Here is a 17,168-nt window from a genome sequence, read left to right as displayed (position 1 = left end):
CAATCAACATATGTTTGACATCCAAATATTCTTCTTTAGTTTTGCATTGGAGCAGTGAGGCTAACTTAGCTAGCAAGTAATAGAAGTTTATACCAGACAGATTTAGCTTACAACTCCAGTGCAAAACGAAATTAGACGACTTTTTTAGCTTTTCTTAAAAAAACAAGCTCACAGGACAAAAGAATGGTCACCTGCGGTTGAATAGTGTGACCAAATAGCATGTAATACATCCACAAGCCACTGTTGCATCAACAAATTTCGCAGTTTGGCCATATTTCCTGTAGACTGGGATTTTTGCCACTGCTGGTAGACCCGTATGACCGTACACTTTGACAGACCTGCACATTCAGCTACTTCCTTCACACTAGGGCCTTTGGCACACCCAAGTGCAATAAAGTTGTTTTTCCATCATATGTTTTTCGTCCCATTTTCCACACATCAAACGAGTCTGCACACTTCTTATCAATCTATGGGTCCCATCGCGCATCCTGCAGGGGATTTGCAGAGGATTTATAGCCTGCTCATCCTCATGCAATGCCCTCTACAGGACCCTGAAGTTACTACCACTTTAAGCGCAAGGCGACTCATTTTTTGTCCTGGGAGCTTACTATCGACTATAAATTGATTGTGTTGCTTTCATTCAAAGCATTTATTAAATGACTTGTAATAATACTATGAGCCCTGCAGTACCATCAGTGTAGGTGGCTCAGCTATGTGCTTTGTTATGGTGAAGCACTTCCATATCGAAATGCTGCAGAAAGTTTTGTTGAAGCTGCGTCAGCACATGTTTACACTTGTGAATGAGTGCTGTGTCTTGACACTCTGTCTCAGCTGATCCATGCTGTGTTTCAGGTAATTGAGGACTGGTTTAGTGGTTCTGGATTTGATGCTGGTTCTGCATTTGATGCTGGTTCTGCATTTGATGCTGGTTCTGCATTTGATGTTGGGTCTGGAATTGAGGCTGGGTCTGCATTTGAGCTTGGCTCAGGGCTGGACTTAGCCGAGGTATAGTGTCTGGTCCTGGCTGGTAAATTAAAGCCACTGGCCACAAAAGGCAGGATTTCCCCTCAACATGTTCCACCTGCGTGCAGCTTACAGTAACCTTCAGCCTTTGGCGTCTAGCCTCTGGCTGACTAACTGCTTTTGCTTTCATCTGCTGCTTATGTGTGTGTGAGAGGGTGTGTGTGGTGTTAGTCAAAATGGATTAAAAGAGATTATGAAAATGACTGACTTGTTAATCACATTTGTTAAGGGAAGTGTGGATGTGTCTATTTTATAGCATGTCAGGAACTTTGCAGAGTAAACCAGCAGCCTTTGACTCTTTTTAGATTTTAGTTGCATTCTTGATGCTTGAAGATGTTTTTTATTGATTTGTAGGGGCAATATATGTTAGTTATTAAATATTGGGTCTGTATTGGAATATTTGGAATATTGAAATTATAGCAGATAATTACACCTAATGACACCTGATGCATGCACAGTGAACAGTGCTGGTATTTTCTAGTAGATCAAATATAGATGTCCCAATACTTTTGTCCATATAAAATAACTTAATAATCAACTGCCCGACTCATCCAAATAGCATTGGATGGGGTACCATCCATCATTCCAGAGAACACAGTTGCACTGTTCCACAGCATTATACCCCTCTAGTCCACGCCTGGCATTAGGCATGGTGCCAAAAGGTCCTTGTTTATCTACTCCAAGAAGTTCTATTCTATTGACAATACTTCTCTACAGGAACTGGACAAGCTGTGTCTGTGTGTGCATTTGCACATATGTGTCAGTATTGGGTGCAACTTAACTTAACATTTATTAACAGGGGCGTCCATATGGACATATAGTTGGATCTAGAGTGTATAAAGACTCCCAGTTCTACTCAGTTTGACATTTTCTGGAGTCTAATGCTTGTGTTCTTCCAGAGCAGATGTATTTTTGACAACCTCACTCCAAACTCTGGTCCAGGACCCCTTGTGTTTGAGGCTGTCATGTTTGGGTGTTTGCCAAGTGGGCTGAAGAACATGCAGTCTGGCTGCCAAATTGAGTAAGAAAATGAGTGTGTATACAGAGGATCTGAGCATGGTTTCTTAACAGACTCATTTGCTATTCATGATTACGGTTGCTTTAAAGTCCGACTGGAGATGGAATGGCTGTGTTATGTTATGTTTGCGCTGGGATTACTGTGTCAGAAACTGTTATTACAGGCGCTCTAAAGACTGCACTTGTTAAGTTATGTGCATATTAATATTTTACAAGTGTTTAAATCGACCAGATCAAAGTAATTCTTTCCAAATGTTCTACCTCTCAGGAGAGGGAATGGGAAGGAGAGAGTCTTTTCTCCGGCCAATCAGATACTGAATTAATCCCATAAGCTTTTAAGATGTATGTTTGGCCACAAAGAGCTGAATCTACTGCAAACCTGTCAACTGAAGGAGTGGCGGGGAGGCTGGTCAAAAGATCAACCTGTTGGTGAAAAGGAGTCTGAGAACTGCTTAGTGTGTGTGTGTGTGTGTGTGTGTGTGAGAGAGAGAGAGAGAGAGAGAGAGAGAGAGAGAGAGCGAGAGAGAGAGAGAGAGAGAGAGAGAGAGAGAGAGAGAGAGAGAGAGAGAGAGAGAGCTGATTTCACAGAAAGCAAACGCTTCTCACGGAACATGAACATCAGTGTATCATTGAGGGGAAGCTGCCTTTTATGAACGAGTCCCACTGAAGCTTCAACTAACTGCTCTATCACATCTCAAGCAATCCAGCAAATACTGTTATGTGCTGCACTGACAACATAAAGACAAGCATTAATCCATTTCATCCATGATGAAACTCCCATTAACCCTTTAAGGACTTTCAGGACTAAGCTTGTTACATGTAACCATGAGGTAATGATGTGATGTACTGTCTAGACTGGCTTTATACAGTATCGTTGGATTCAGGACTAACCCAGGCTTTCAGTAATTCAGTAGTTCACAGCTGACATGAAAAAGAAAAACAACAAAAAGCATGAATATAAATATGAACACATGATCTGAAGAGTGAAGATCATAAAATGATGAAGTTCGGTTATTGTCTCTGGTGTGTGTCTAGTGTGTGTATAAATATATATAGCTGCTGTCCAATGGAAAACATGTTTCTTCATTGTCCGTCTTTAGTTTTCATTTTGCCTTCTCCTGTAAACTCACCATTTCGGAGATGTTTTTCATTGGACAGCAAAGATTTTAGAGGTTTTAGCCACCTAAGCACATTATTTAAAACTATATAACTTAGCTATAAGAGAGACTTTGCTTGTTAAAACTCCAGAACAGATGCAGGTAAGAATAAATACAGTAAAAAAGGACAGGATTATGGGATATTCTGATGTATTATAATAGTGTGAGGAACAAAGCTTGATTCCAGATTCCTTCTGGACTCCACCAACCAGAGCATGGATTTTTTCAGTTCCATTACCAGCTCACTAATTTACCAAAGCTGGTGTTGGATGATCAAATATACTACTATCAATAAAACACAGTGATGTAAAATTGCTACTTTTTATAAATATAATTTGTTTAATAGTCTTTTACCAATTAAAAACATTTAATGCCAGATTACTACATTTATAATTAAATGTAAATTATATATAATATAAAGCAATATTATATAAATATAATCATATATTCATATAAATAAATTAATAATTACATTCTAAATTCACTGTCACAATGTCTGTCCTTAAAGGGTTATATTAACTTCTTGCTCCTTAGGCTTTTAGTATTGATAAAAGGAATATTTTGGTATATTCCAAAACCTGTATTCGGTCCTTCATTGCTTTTGTGTTGTATTAAGCTACACAATTTCAAACATCTTAGTTCTGCAAGCTAGTTATTTTTAAAAATCTGTTTTTTAAAAGGCTGTTCATCTGGAAAATATGTGCATTTTATTTGCCTATAAAATGCTCTTTTTTATTAATTCTTGTTAAAAGAAAGTTTCTTCTTGATGCTTCCATCCATCACATAGATGCTAGTTAACCCATTTAAAAAGCCTAGGGACCACAAACGTCTATCACCGAAGAATAGCCCCAGCAGTTGGTACAGAAGTCCCTGTAGTTACTGAGTAATACACCTTACGCCTGAGTGTGTAATAAGTATTGCTGCATTAAGGGGTTAACCAAAATAACTACTTTTTGTATTAGTGATATATGAATCAGCTCAAATATTAGTGTATTTTTGAACAAATAAACACTTACTGTCCAGAAAAATGTAACATAATCAGGTACCTGCACAGTACTGTGTATATGAAGGGAAATAAGACTTGAAAGCCTGTCTTCAAATGACACAGGTCATTGTTCAGTTACTGTTCGGCGACCAAATATAAACATTTTATGTGTAATGTTTATTTTTTATTCAGTTATGAGGTATTTCTTTGGTACTGTAACAGTATCTGGAAATTTGTTGAGGGTTTTGTGATTGGCTGAGTGATGGTACTGATTAAGTTCTTGTGGATTTTATAGGGTGCTGATGGCAGGGATGGTCAACCAGGACAAGAGGGACCAAAAGGAGAGAAGGTAAAGTGCTAGTAATAGGTAAATTATTGAGGAATGTATATTCATTGGTTTGCACTGCTTCCATTTCACTTCCACATAAAGCCTCCCAGCATTAATGATTTTTTTATTTTATTTTTTTTTTTCACAGGGTGAAGCAGGGTTGCCTGGACTGGCAGGGTCAAAGGTAAGCTGTCTGAATTACTGCATAGATCCTTCATAGTTTACTTAGGCACTATTTGCATGACATATAAGCAGTTCATTTGTCCAGTGCTGCACTCTGTTGTAGCACATATTGAAACTACTTTATAGATACGACAAACCAGCTTTCTCTAGTGCTCTCTATCTCTCTCTCTCTCTCTCTCTCTCTCTCTCTCTCTCTCTCTCTCTCTCTCTCTCTCTCTCTTTTAGGGGGATTCGGGTCAGCCAGGTGTTCCAGGACTTCCAGGGCCTGTAGGACCAGAAGGCCCAAAGGGGCAGACAGGCCCTCCAGGACCTCCCGGGCCTCCAGGCCCCCCAGCACGCTTCAGTTTGGATGCATTGGTAAGTTTAAGGCCAGGGCTTGGTTAAAATTGTACTGGGTTGCTTGTTGGTAGGTACCATGTATTGCCTGTAGGATCCACCAGAGGCCACCATAATTGCACCACTGTTCGTTTGTTTTTTCTTAAAAGTGCAGCTTATGTGGCCAAACAAAACCAGGCACTTCAAAAACTCAACATTGAGCACTCCAGACAGCTCATTTATCATCCCATGTTCAACTTGTTTCCATCGTTTGAACATATGAAAAAATCTACAGGAAACAATTTGTGGGTTGATCACACAAACAACCTCAAAATTACGTCTGACTTTGCCCCAGTATCATATCTAATGATTAATGATCACATCACAGCTAAAGATAAAGTATTGCATCTCTCATCTCTGTATGTGTGTGTGTGTGTGTTTGTTTCTGTAGGACTTAGAGGGCTCAGGAGGTGGAGGCAGTGGTTTTGGGCCCATGCTCCCTAAAGGGCCACCTGTAAGTTCACTCTTTACTTCAGCTTGGAGTTATTTGGCGTTTGTGCAGATTTACTATATTTTTTTTGCAGAAACAAACTCAACACACAAAATTCTTTCTTGCAGGGTCTTCCAGGTCTACCTGGCCCCCAAGGACCACAGGTGGGTTTAAGTGTACAGTACTACAGAACGCTTTGCTTTGGTTCATAGTCTTTATTGTCACTATTATACATTTTTGTGTTAGCAGTATATTTAAAAGCAGTAACAAAAAACTTAATTAATTTAGAAATTAGATTGGAAATTCACATAAATGCTGTATTTTCATTTTTTTCCCAGTATGTTAGGGTGCCTATTGTATGATTAGTCATTTGTATGAAGGTTAATACCATAAATTCAGTTTGTGTATTCAGAAGTGTATAGTTTTATCATGCAATAGAGAGAAAATGTTGGTAGAAAATACTGGTTGGTATATTGGCTGAAGTAGCACGGACCTGTGTAGTGTTTTGTAGTGTTTGATTAGTTTAAGCCCAACACCATACTTTTAGATGCATTCTTAGATCTTAAGTGAAGTGTTTACATTAAAAATAGCTTATTTTAGAGTTAATAGTTTTTAAATAATTAATAGAGCTATGAGAGCAGAGTATTGCTATGGGATGAAACTCAAGACTTCAGTTTCGGTGTCGGAAAAGGAAAAGTGGTGCTATTTCTGTCATTCAGCTGCATGATGCTTTAAACTTTCAGGGAAAAGATGGTGCAGATGGTCTTCCTGGTACTTCAGTAAAGGTTAGTCTCTGCCTTATGTATCTTGACATGATGTTTGTACATATTCCAATAAGCCTTAAGTAGGTACTATTCCACAAATATATAAATATATTCACTGTCTGAAAATCTCAGGAGCTACGCTTGTTTGCTACAGTGCAGGACGGTCCTCATCTGGACATTTTAATGGGAATGGAATTTACTGCTCATAGCATTGTGATAATCTGTTATTGTACATGTGAAGAATTGACTGTAAATTGCCATAAATGGCTGTACTGTATCAGTATGATATACAGTGCACCTGCCTTTGCCATTTTTGCATTCAGATCACGAGAGCAGCAGCGATTTGCACAGCTTTTCATTTGGCTCTTTTTCATCTTCAAGCCTATAACGTGCTTGCGTTTGATCATTTTTGATGAATGAGGCCCACAGTTTCCCGTTCCTGGTTGCCAGAGGAAGCCTGCTGTTCCCGCCCATTTGCTTCCCATTAGGACTTAATTTAGCAAATAATCCCTCCATAACACATCTGTTGGGGTCAATGGAACTCATTGTACTTAACTCTTCTTTCATATACTCTACATTAGTCACTCTTCCTCTATAGGCAATGTATATATATATATATATATATATATATATATGTATATATATGTGTGTGTGTGTGTGTGTGTGTGTATATATATATATATGTGAGAATTACCATATTCATTTCCTCCTGTAGGGGGAGCCTGGGCCTCAAGGACCTGATGGGTTACCTGGACCACCTGGACTTCCTGGAAGAAATGTCAGTATTTTATCAATTGTTTAAACCATGGGTCACTAATCTTGTCCATAAAGGAGAAGTGGGGCTGCAGGGTTTTTATTTGGTACTGGAGCCTGAACACACCTGATTCCACTTGTTTTATCAGTTGGTCTCAGTCTTCAAACAGGTGATTTGTTATATGAGGTGAGCTCATTCATGGCTGGAATGGAAGCCAGCAGCAACCTCACTGGCCTTTTGTGGTTTCAATAATGACCCCTGGTTTAAACCCTTAAATGGAGCAGTTAAAACCTTTATTATCTTCTTATTATTTATTCTTATTTATCATATACTGTATATCTTTACTGCATGGTCACAAAGTGTAAGGGTTTAATGTTTGAAATGCTGTAGGGGTCAAAGTAGTTCACTGAAAGAATCTTTATAAGGATGTCACCAGCATTTAACACTCTTTTAAAGCTTTTTGAGTGGATTGTCAGTCTCAGCCTGGAATCAGCTTTCATTACCAGTGCAAGTACAGAGGACTGACTGACTGAGTCAGGTGTTGATTGCAAATGTTGGCGTTGAAGCATTTTCATTGGATGAGATCTGCATATATGCATATGCATATATACACATTGTTACACACCTAATGATTATTGGTCAATTTGGTAAACTGCACTTTACATTATATTTACATTTAGAGCATTTAGCAGACGCTCTTATCCAGAGCGACTTACAAAAGTGCTTCACTATTTACTCAATTTACACACTTGGTTTATGTGCAATTTGAGGAACATGTGCAATTTGAGGAGCATGCTTACCACAGACACATTGACACAAATATCTTCCTTACTTTGCCTTTTCGTTTTCTTTCAGGGAGACAAAGGAGAGAAAGGTGATATGGGGCAGAAGGTGTGTACATGAATGCCTACACAGCCTGGATGTTGCTGCTGTTGAAAATGGTGAATGTAACACTAAGTGTTTATGTGTGTGTCTGTGTGTTATAGGGAGAGAGAGGTCAGGATGGCCTGAGTCTTCCTGGTCCACCAGGCCCACCCGGACCACCAGGGCCTGTCATTAACCTCCAGGATGTGAGTGAAATCTTTTTAACATGTTTCTAATAGGGATGTAAATCTCGGACTAGATTTGATCTGTTTATTACTCTAGGAAATTACTCTGTACCTCATGATGTTTCATGCTTCATCAACTCTTATGAACTATCTACACAGTAGTGCGCACAGTAAATGAAACTGCATCTGATTTCTGCATGTTTTTGGGAATCATTTCTTACAACAACATCAAATCCATGCAGTCGAGTTGTTACTTGTATGCTGCCACTAGATCTCATCAGGCACAAATAAATGCTGTCTGAACTAAAAATCTGTTTACGTCCGTTGTCTTCATGTTAGTTAATGCTGAACGACACGGATGGCATATTCAACTTCTCAGGGATTTTTGAACCAGCGGTGAGTACACTTGAGTTCTTTGATTATTCCGTTTTTGGTTTTTGAGTATAAGCATGTATGATAGAGTCGTCATTTTACAGTAAAAGATGAAAGACTTTGACAAGTATGTTGTCTGTTATGCTAGACTGTTGACATTTCCCATTTTTCCCAGTATTACAGAACAGTATTTGTCAAAGTGTGTGACGGGAAATGTGTAAACAAACCCTGCTTTCACATTGGATTCAGAATGGAGAGATATTTGGCAGGGATGAAAAGAAAAACGGGCGATGCTTTAAAAAAACAACTAAATAAGTAACAGTTATCAGCCAGCATTCTGCTTCCATTCATCACATCCTATCTCTGAGAGATGGGCTTTTCTGCTGTTGCCTCTCTGAAAACAAAGTGCAGATCTGAGCTCAACATTGAGCATGACTTGAGAGCAGAAGTATCAAGCCTACAAACCTGTTTTAAAAGGATGTGCAGTGCAAAACAGGCTCATTTCAGCCACAAATGCAATGATATGAATTGAGCTCATATCACAAACTGACTGGCTTTCACATAATGTCTTGCCAAATACCTGCATTTGTTATGTATTTTAAACTTTATTATTATTTGTCTCCATTGATGGAGAAAGTTAACGTCAGTTGGAAGTTGCTTTTTTTATTTGCGAGGAACACTCGTGGTCTTGATGTTATTTCAGCAAACCTTAAATCCATTTTTCAGCCTTTTTGTCTGGACAAAATGGAAACCTTTTGTATAACAGGAAAAGTTTGAGAACCTTTGTATTAGACAGCCTTAAAACCTTTGGGCTGTTTTCTAGGCCTTTTGAGAAAAACACAGACACTCAGTGGGAAGCTGCAAATGCACATCCAGCATCAATTTGTAGGATTTTGAGGACAAAGCTTGAATGAAGCTTGACTTTGTGTGAATAAAGATGACTGTGATTGCATTAGTGCATTAGTGATGCTTGCCTGTGGAGCTGTGCAGCATGGATGCACAAAAACAAAATGAACACAGTGTAAAGCATTTAAACTAATCAGTTAGATCGACATACTGAAGTATCAGATCTGTACACTAATACACATACACTAATCAGCCATAACATTGGTACTACTCACAGGTGAAGTGTAAAGCAATGATTATCTTCATCTACAGTGGCATCTGTCGAGATGTGGGATATATTTGGCAGCAAATGAAGATGACATGTTAAAAGCAGGGCACATGGGCAAGCTTAAGAATCTGAGCTACTCTGCCAAGAGTCAAATCGTGATGCTAGATGGCATCTCTAAAACATCAGGCATCTGGTATGCAGTGGTCAGTACCTACCAAAAGTGGTCTAAGAAAGGACAGTCATGGACACCTAAGGGTAGCGTGTCTATGTTGCTAACACACCAAAGGACACCTTCAGAGATCTTGTGGAGCCCATGCCTTGAATGGTCAGATTTGTTGTGGGGACCTACTCAATATTAGGGCTGATTGGCATACATAGAGACAAAGGATAATTATTATCAGCTTTGGTATGAGAATAAGCCCCAGTAAAGTGTTATATTTTGATTATTCATATCATATCACCAGAAATTCATATCAGTGTATGCCTAATGATGTTACGATTAGCCTAAATATTGGCTAACAATTAACCTCAAGTTGTGTTTAAATTGGTTCGACTCCTGTTACTTTGCATGAAAGCTCTAAAGCTCCCATATTTTACTTAAGATAAAATCTCTTGTTCTGTAGTTCTGCAGTTATTGTTGTTGCATGTACAGTATGAGAGGATCAGTCCGTAGCCAGGCTCAGATCTCCACAGTTCAGTTTTCTGCTTTGAACTCCATTGGGAGATCAGATATTAAGCCCGGAGAACATGTAAACATGCCCTCTGATTAAAAACAACATGCCCAACATGACTTCATATGGAAACAGAAACAGATGCTGCATTGTTTGTACATTTCTGCCCAATTACAGTATTTCTGTAGAACAATACCTGGAATAGAATGGAGAGAGTGAGGTTTGGGCCCAACATCTAAAATTATGCAGAGCAGAAACATAAGTGAGAAATTGCTTCTCTACTGAATTACCTCTTGATTTTGATTTGATTTAAAGGGTGGCCACTGAACAGGCCATCCTTACTGTTACACAAAGGATATGTAATAGTTAGACTTAGTGGTGGGTGATATCACAAAAAAAACAATATACAAAATACACTTTTTCACAATGCACAATGTGTATCACGATATTTTGACATATAGAGAGAATGCACTAGAAGTGGCAGACTTTGGAAGTGCTATCAAACACTCAGTACAGTGTCAACAGTACAGTTCTTTACCATATCCAAATTAAACGGGATTCCTTTTGCTCTCTGTATTAAAATATGCAGTCAGTCAGCGATTAGTACTACACATATCTATAACAAGCTTAGAAAAGCACAATGTTTATCACAATGACAATGAAATATATTGGCAACATTTAGCTAAATTGTCATATTTCATTGTATATGATTTTACATGATTTTACATCTATGAACTTTTGCAATGTATGTGGGTTCTCTGTTTTACCAGGGGTGTACATTTCCTAATAATTGGAAAAGATTTTAGTGTATCTCATGCAGAACATATTTTTTGATATAATTGATATAATGCAGTATTGATATATTGATATAATTTCAGTCCTGTTTTGATGTCATTTTAAAAACAACTAGACTAAATTAATAAAATACAGAAACGCACACACTCAAACTGGTGAATAGGGCAGTTCGGAGGATAAGCAACCATCTTAGCACCAGGTAGAAATTGGGGGTTATGAGCCTCAGCTATGAATGGTGAGTAAGGAGAAAGCTCTGTTCCTCTAAGCTGCCCCCAAATTTAGTTTTTTTTTTATATCCCAATTTAGAAAGCTGAGGTTAGAGGGTCAGCCATGCCATGGTGCCCGCAGGAGCATAAAGGGCTAAGGGCCTTGTTTAAGGGTCCAACAGTGGGGTAGCTTAGCAGGCCTGGGAATCAAACCCACAACACTGTGATCAATAACCCAGCTCTCTAACCACTGAGCCATCGCTTTCCTCATCACTGTAACTATGGAGGAAAATGCAGGAATTGTCCATTCCACCTTAAATGGTGCAAAAGTAACAGAAAAGAAACTGGGCATATCATTACATGTAGCCAACTTACCTGCAAAAGGGTTTAAATAATGCACCCTGTTTACCCAACATTGGAGTAAAATGAACAATAATGTGTAGATATTAACTTCCTTTGGTAGATATGTGATGGAAAATGAGAACGTTGTGGATTTACCTTTCATATTAAGCAGCTAAAAAGTTGTAGCATGATGGGTTTGATGTAATTTGACATTGCATCTTACATTGCTTGTCCTGCAATGTGACCATTGTGATGGCAGTGCTAAAACAATGGATTGTGCAGTCTGGTTCATAGGGTAGTTAATCAATTATACTATATTAAACTTTATGGATAACGAATGGATGTTACTTGACATTGTTTACATGCCTATTTTAATTTTTCCTAATTTTAGGGACCAAGAGGTCCAAAGGGTGATCCAGGAGTTCAGGGCCCCCCAGGACTGAAGGTAAGGGTGATGCAGGAAAAGATCCCTCTTACAATTATAGCTGGTAAAATAGTTATTTGAACAATGCCATAGATGAACCACTTTTAGTTCCATAAGTGTGAATGGCCCTTCTATGGCATCCCTCAAGGAACCATTTGTAGCACCTTTGTTTTTAAGAGCGTTTAGAAGAACTGGGGCATTTTTGCATCCAATTCAAGCATTGAAACTCTATCTGATCCCTTTAGAAACCCAAGCCATTTGACTTCAGTCTCTCTGGTCTGTTTTTCTGTCATCTTGTGCTATCAATGTGCTGATGTGTCATAATCCTGCTCTCCTGAGAATGCCATAATCTCAGTCTAAACCTGTTAGATCCTAATCAGTCGAGAGTGTGTGAAATGAACCACTCCGTTCAAGATTAAAGAGCACCTCCATATTGAGCTGCTGGAGAGTACAAAGCATTGATGTGTAAGAACTTAATGACTACCAGACAAGCCCTCTCTACACACACACACACACACACACACATACACCAGCAAACTCAGTCCAGACCAACTCGAAAACGAGAATGAAACTGTTATCCAATGCTAACCTCACTTATAAGTGCCTGGGGTGCTTTTTGTGACATGTGGTTTGTATTAACCTGCAAGTGTGTGTCAGTGTGTGTGTGCACACATGCATGTTTGTATTGTGTGTGTGTGTTTGTTCAGGTTGTAATGAGCCCCTATGCTTCGGGTTAACCTGTCTGAATATGTTTGCATTCAACATATATTATCCTCGACAGTCGACGGGGAAGAAGGTTTGCACTTGTTTTAATTTGTGTATTTGTGTGTGTGTGTGTGTGTGTGTGTGTGTATGTGTGTAGGGTCAGAAAGGTGAACCAGGCATCACACTCGCTGCAGATGGGTCACTGTTATCTGGATTGACTGGGCCGCAGGGGCCAAAAGGAACCAAGGTAACTGGATCAATGCACGCACACACATTTAAAAACATCATTGATCCCTTAAAAAGCCGATAGGTCACCAGTGGGCCGAAAGTGTTATTACAAACCTCTGTTACCAGAGAATAGCCCCACCAATTTGTTAAGACGTCCCTGTAGTTACTGAATAATACACCTTAGTGTGTGATAAGCCTTGGAGTCTTATGGGTTAATGACTAACACAAGTGACTTCCCACAACATATAGTGTATCCCACAAATGCAGCCAATTCAGAGTGAAATACAACACATGTTGACTCCTATTCCATTGCATTCAGAAAACACCATCAGGCCCCTGCAACTTATCCAAAATGCAGCGGCACGAGTCGTCTTCAACGTCCCTAAATTCAGCCATGTCTCTCCACTGCTGCGTTCTCTCTTCACTGGCTTCCTGTAGCTTCTGCCCGCATCAGATTCAAAACCATGACGCTGGCCTACAAAGCCCAGACTGGACCAGCCCCTTCGTACTTGATGGCAATGGTCAAAAGCCGATCCGCACCAAGAGCCCTTCGAGCTTCTAGTGCGGTTCGGCTCGACCCGCCATCCCTCAAAATCCATGGAAGACAAGCGTCCAGGCTTTTTTTCCCTTGGCTGTCCGAAAGGCAGAGTCGCTCGCTTCCGAGCAACCCACCCCTTCCGAGAGTACTTGGGCGAATAGCAGAGTCTCCTTATTGACTTGTGTTTAGTAGAGTCTAAACTTAGTCTTTCAATTATTAGTCTATTCAAACTAGCTGAGGTTTTTCTTGGGTAAATAGCAAAGCACTTTTGTAAGTCGCTCTGGATAAGTAAATGTAAATGTAAATGTAATGCATTATGACTTTCAATAGATGTCAATGTAGGAAGTCATTAAGGATAATTTCTAATGGTTCACATTTTGTCATGGAGAGCTGGGCCTTTTAAATAATGTAAAAGTTAAAATGACACCACAGGTTATTTCTCACATTTGTAGCAGCTGCACACACATTAATACTTTTGAATGATACCTGGTGTGAGGGAAAAGTCCTACCTACTGGGTAGGATTATTGCTAGAGCTGGGATTATTGGATTACTGAAGTTTCAGACAGTGTTCTTTCACTCTATTTGGGATATTTAGCTTGAACTACTCTAAAGCTTGGACAGTAATGCAGTTTTAGAGAAGGGATTAGAATGATGGTGTGATGATCCAGGTCCAGCTACAGTGTATTGTATACTAGTTTTACCCTAGTCTGTTAGAGTATGTAATTATCAACTGCTAGCTTCTAATGATACTTAATAATTTATTAATAATTATTGCATAAGTACAGTCTCCACAGACAGTATGTTACCCTGTTAACATTCAGTGGATCTGCTTGTTTAATAGGTTGGAAACCAAAACACTGCCAAACTGGTGCATTGACACCACCCTTTTTAAGGACAAAGTCATCCAGTTCATTCTCTACTAATGCTGTTTTCCAGAATCTCATTCTTTGACCTTAAGATCTATGTTAATATTTTTCCAACTGGTGTTTACAGCATATATGATTGTGGTTTATTAGTTGATTAACTAATGATTAACTAATTAGTACAAAAGTTTCAATCAGATTAATTTTGAACTTACTATAGATTAGACTGATTGCACACATGCATTGGTTAAATTAATAATAAATACATCATGTGGGAGGCCATTATTTTTGTACTACCACTTATACTCGACTAGCACTTGTTTGGAATTGCTGCCGAAAATAAAGCAAAGTTCAATTCATAAGAAATAAGTCTAATTTATGCAGTCATCCTCCTCTAAAACATTGGGTTTTGTTTGTCTTCCCAGAATACACAGTGGAAAAAGTGAGTATGTCAGTCTATGCCCATGTAACCACTATTTACTTACTTGTGTATGCTCTTTATAGGGTGAAAGTGGTGTTCCTGGACTTCCTGGTATAACAGTAAGTGCAAAAACTGCTTTATATATTTTTGTATATAACATAGAACCATCAAACCAATGTCAAGGTTTGGCATTATTTTATCATAGAATAGGTGTACTTTGAATGCTAATGCACTACATAAAAATAACTTCCTCCAGTGATATTCGATTTCATGTCACTGATTGTTATCAGTACCTCTCAGCACTATGTAGTAGTCATCATGCTGGTAGTGGTTAGAGTCACTGTTATTGTGCTCGCCCGGCTCTAGTTTGAAGTCTTTTCCTCTTTTCCCATGCTTTTGTTGCATGGCTACAGCTGCTTCTGTTCAAAGTGTTTTGGAAAAAGTTGTGAGGCCAGTGTTGCCCTGTACTGGAGCAACTGTGTGGAGCACTCGGCCTGTTTTCTGGCACGTTCCTTTTTTCACAGATTGCCTTCATTTGACTGTGCACCTGTTACAGAGACTTTGGTGTTGATTAGTACACAGCTTTGCCACAAAGAACATCATGTTTCTGTGTTTGGCTCTATCAAACAGGGCCCTGTCGGACCAACTGGACCTAAAGGGGAATTTGGGTTTCCTGGGCGTCCAGTAAGTTATTTTAATATTCTATCTCCTAAACTCAACAACGTACTTTATGGGGCGCCTGTATGATATGCGGATGTTCTTCATCCAAACCTGCAGATATGTTATGACTGGAGTCATGCTCTGTGTACTTTGTAAGATTTAGACCACTTGTGTGGTTTGCTTTAGGGTCGTCCTGGTGTAAATGGACGCAAGGGAGAAAAAGGAGACTCGTCTGGACTGCCGGTAAGTATCACACACACACATATGTACACACTCACGTACATAAATACGTCTTTATATATACTGTCACAAAGCGCAATATTGCTGGACAACATTAGTCTCCATGTACGTTTGAGGTGGCAGTACCTTCAGGCTCCTGCAGGATGATTGGGCTATGAATAACTGTGGGGTGTGTGGCAGTGGTGGATGCAGTGAGTGTCACTCTCAGCAAATGTTAATGATGTTAATGATTGTCAAATAGGAGTGATTGCATTTGGGCCATAGATTGAAGAAAGTAGCTGAATCTGCAGGTGTTTGGAAGCATAAGGTTGTACAGGTCTACCAGCAATGGCAGAAATCCCAGCATACAGTCTCCTTCTCAGTCTTGATCAGAAGTGAGCAAAGTCCTCTTGCTTGCCACTCTGCTCCATATGTTGATGCTATGCAGTCTCTTGCAGAGGGTTCTTTCAGAAACTGGTTGTGACTTTTAGAAGCAATTCTTGCCTGGAAGCAAATCAATTTTCAATCACAAGCCAGAAAACATGCTGACGGTCCCTGTCTATCAGTTTTGTTTTTCTGCCACAATTCTGAAGAATTTCATCTTACACTTTAAAGCCATCAATTACCTGCACTGGTGCGTTCACCTCATAAAATATGTTATGTATAATATAGTGTATCACAAAAGTACAGTACAACCCTCACATTTCTGCAGATATCTTTTCATGGGACAACACTGACAAAATGACACTTTGACACAATGAAAAGTAGTCTGTGTGCAGCTTAACAGTGTAAATTTATTCTTCCCTCAAAATAACCGGCAACGAAAGTGAGTACACCCCTAAGAGACTACACCTCTAAATGTCCAAATTGAGCACTGCTTGTCAATAAATGTCATGTCCCTCCAAAATGTCATGTGACTCGTTAGTGTTACTAGAGAGCAGGTGTGTTCAATTTTGTAGTACAGCTCTCACACTCTCTCATACTGGTCACTGAAAGTACATGGCACCTCATGGCAAAGAACTCTCTGAGGATCTTAAAAGACGAATTGTTGCTCTACATGAAGATGGCCAAAGCTACAAGAAGATTGAGAAAATGAGCTGCAGCACAGTGGTCAAGATCATCCAGCGTTTTAAAAAAGCATGGTCCACTCAAAACAGACTGAAAATACCCTTCCCTACCATATTTTCTCCTCTCCTGATCAATTGAGGAGGCCAAATACATCTCAGTGCATTTACTTAATGTCCAAGGAAGGGGGAATTTACATTAAGTTGAAGAAGTTTTTAAAATTGTGTAAATATCAAGGGATTGTGGGGAGGGGAGAATGGGGCAAAAGGCCCAGAGTGGGGCAAAAGGCATATAAGCAGATATTACAGGTTATTTAGGGAAATTTTCATCACAAAGCCACAGGACCCAGACACAGTTTCACTGGAGTTCACTTGTGTTTCACTCACTCGCGACTATTAGCATTACATGCTTGGGCTAATCTGGCAACCTTTAGCTCTTCTTCCTTGAGATGAAATTTGCAGCTCCTGTAGCCTCGCCCC

At 39.4% G+C, this 17,168-nt stretch overlaps 1 protein-coding gene across 1 annotated transcript in view; it reads left to right on the top strand.

The window, feature by feature from the left end:
* The window catches only part of col15a1a (collagen, type XV, alpha 1a), a 101,829-nt gene that overhangs the window by 65,651 nt on the left and 19,010 nt on the right, over positions 1–17,168 (top strand). The window contains exons 14-28 of the mRNA XM_072679392.1: positions 4,478–4,531; positions 4,659–4,694; positions 4,919–5,050; positions 5,460–5,522; positions 5,627–5,662; positions 6,242–6,283; positions 6,978–7,040; positions 7,872–7,907; positions 8,003–8,086; positions 8,405–8,461; positions 11,957–12,010; positions 12,852–12,941; positions 14,829–14,864; positions 15,376–15,429; positions 15,592–15,648. Of these exons, the coding sequence (XP_072535493.1) occupies positions 4,478–4,531; positions 4,659–4,694; positions 4,919–5,050; positions 5,460–5,522; positions 5,627–5,662; positions 6,242–6,283; positions 6,978–7,040; positions 7,872–7,907; positions 8,003–8,086; positions 8,405–8,461; positions 11,957–12,010; positions 12,852–12,941; positions 14,829–14,864; positions 15,376–15,429; positions 15,592–15,648 (894 nt within the window). The remainder of the gene's footprint in view (positions 1–4,477; positions 4,532–4,658; positions 4,695–4,918; positions 5,051–5,459; positions 5,523–5,626; positions 5,663–6,241; positions 6,284–6,977; positions 7,041–7,871; positions 7,908–8,002; positions 8,087–8,404; positions 8,462–11,956; positions 12,011–12,851; positions 12,942–14,828; positions 14,865–15,375; positions 15,430–15,591; positions 15,649–17,168) is intronic.

The sequence above is a fragment of the Salminus brasiliensis genome, chromosome 5 (assembly GCF_030463535.1).
Source record: "Salminus brasiliensis chromosome 5, fSalBra1.hap2, whole genome shotgun sequence".
Taxonomy (NCBI): Eukaryota; Metazoa; Chordata; class Actinopteri; order Characiformes; family Bryconidae; genus Salminus; species Salminus brasiliensis.
This window is presented reverse-complemented; position numbering and strand designations above follow the sequence as displayed.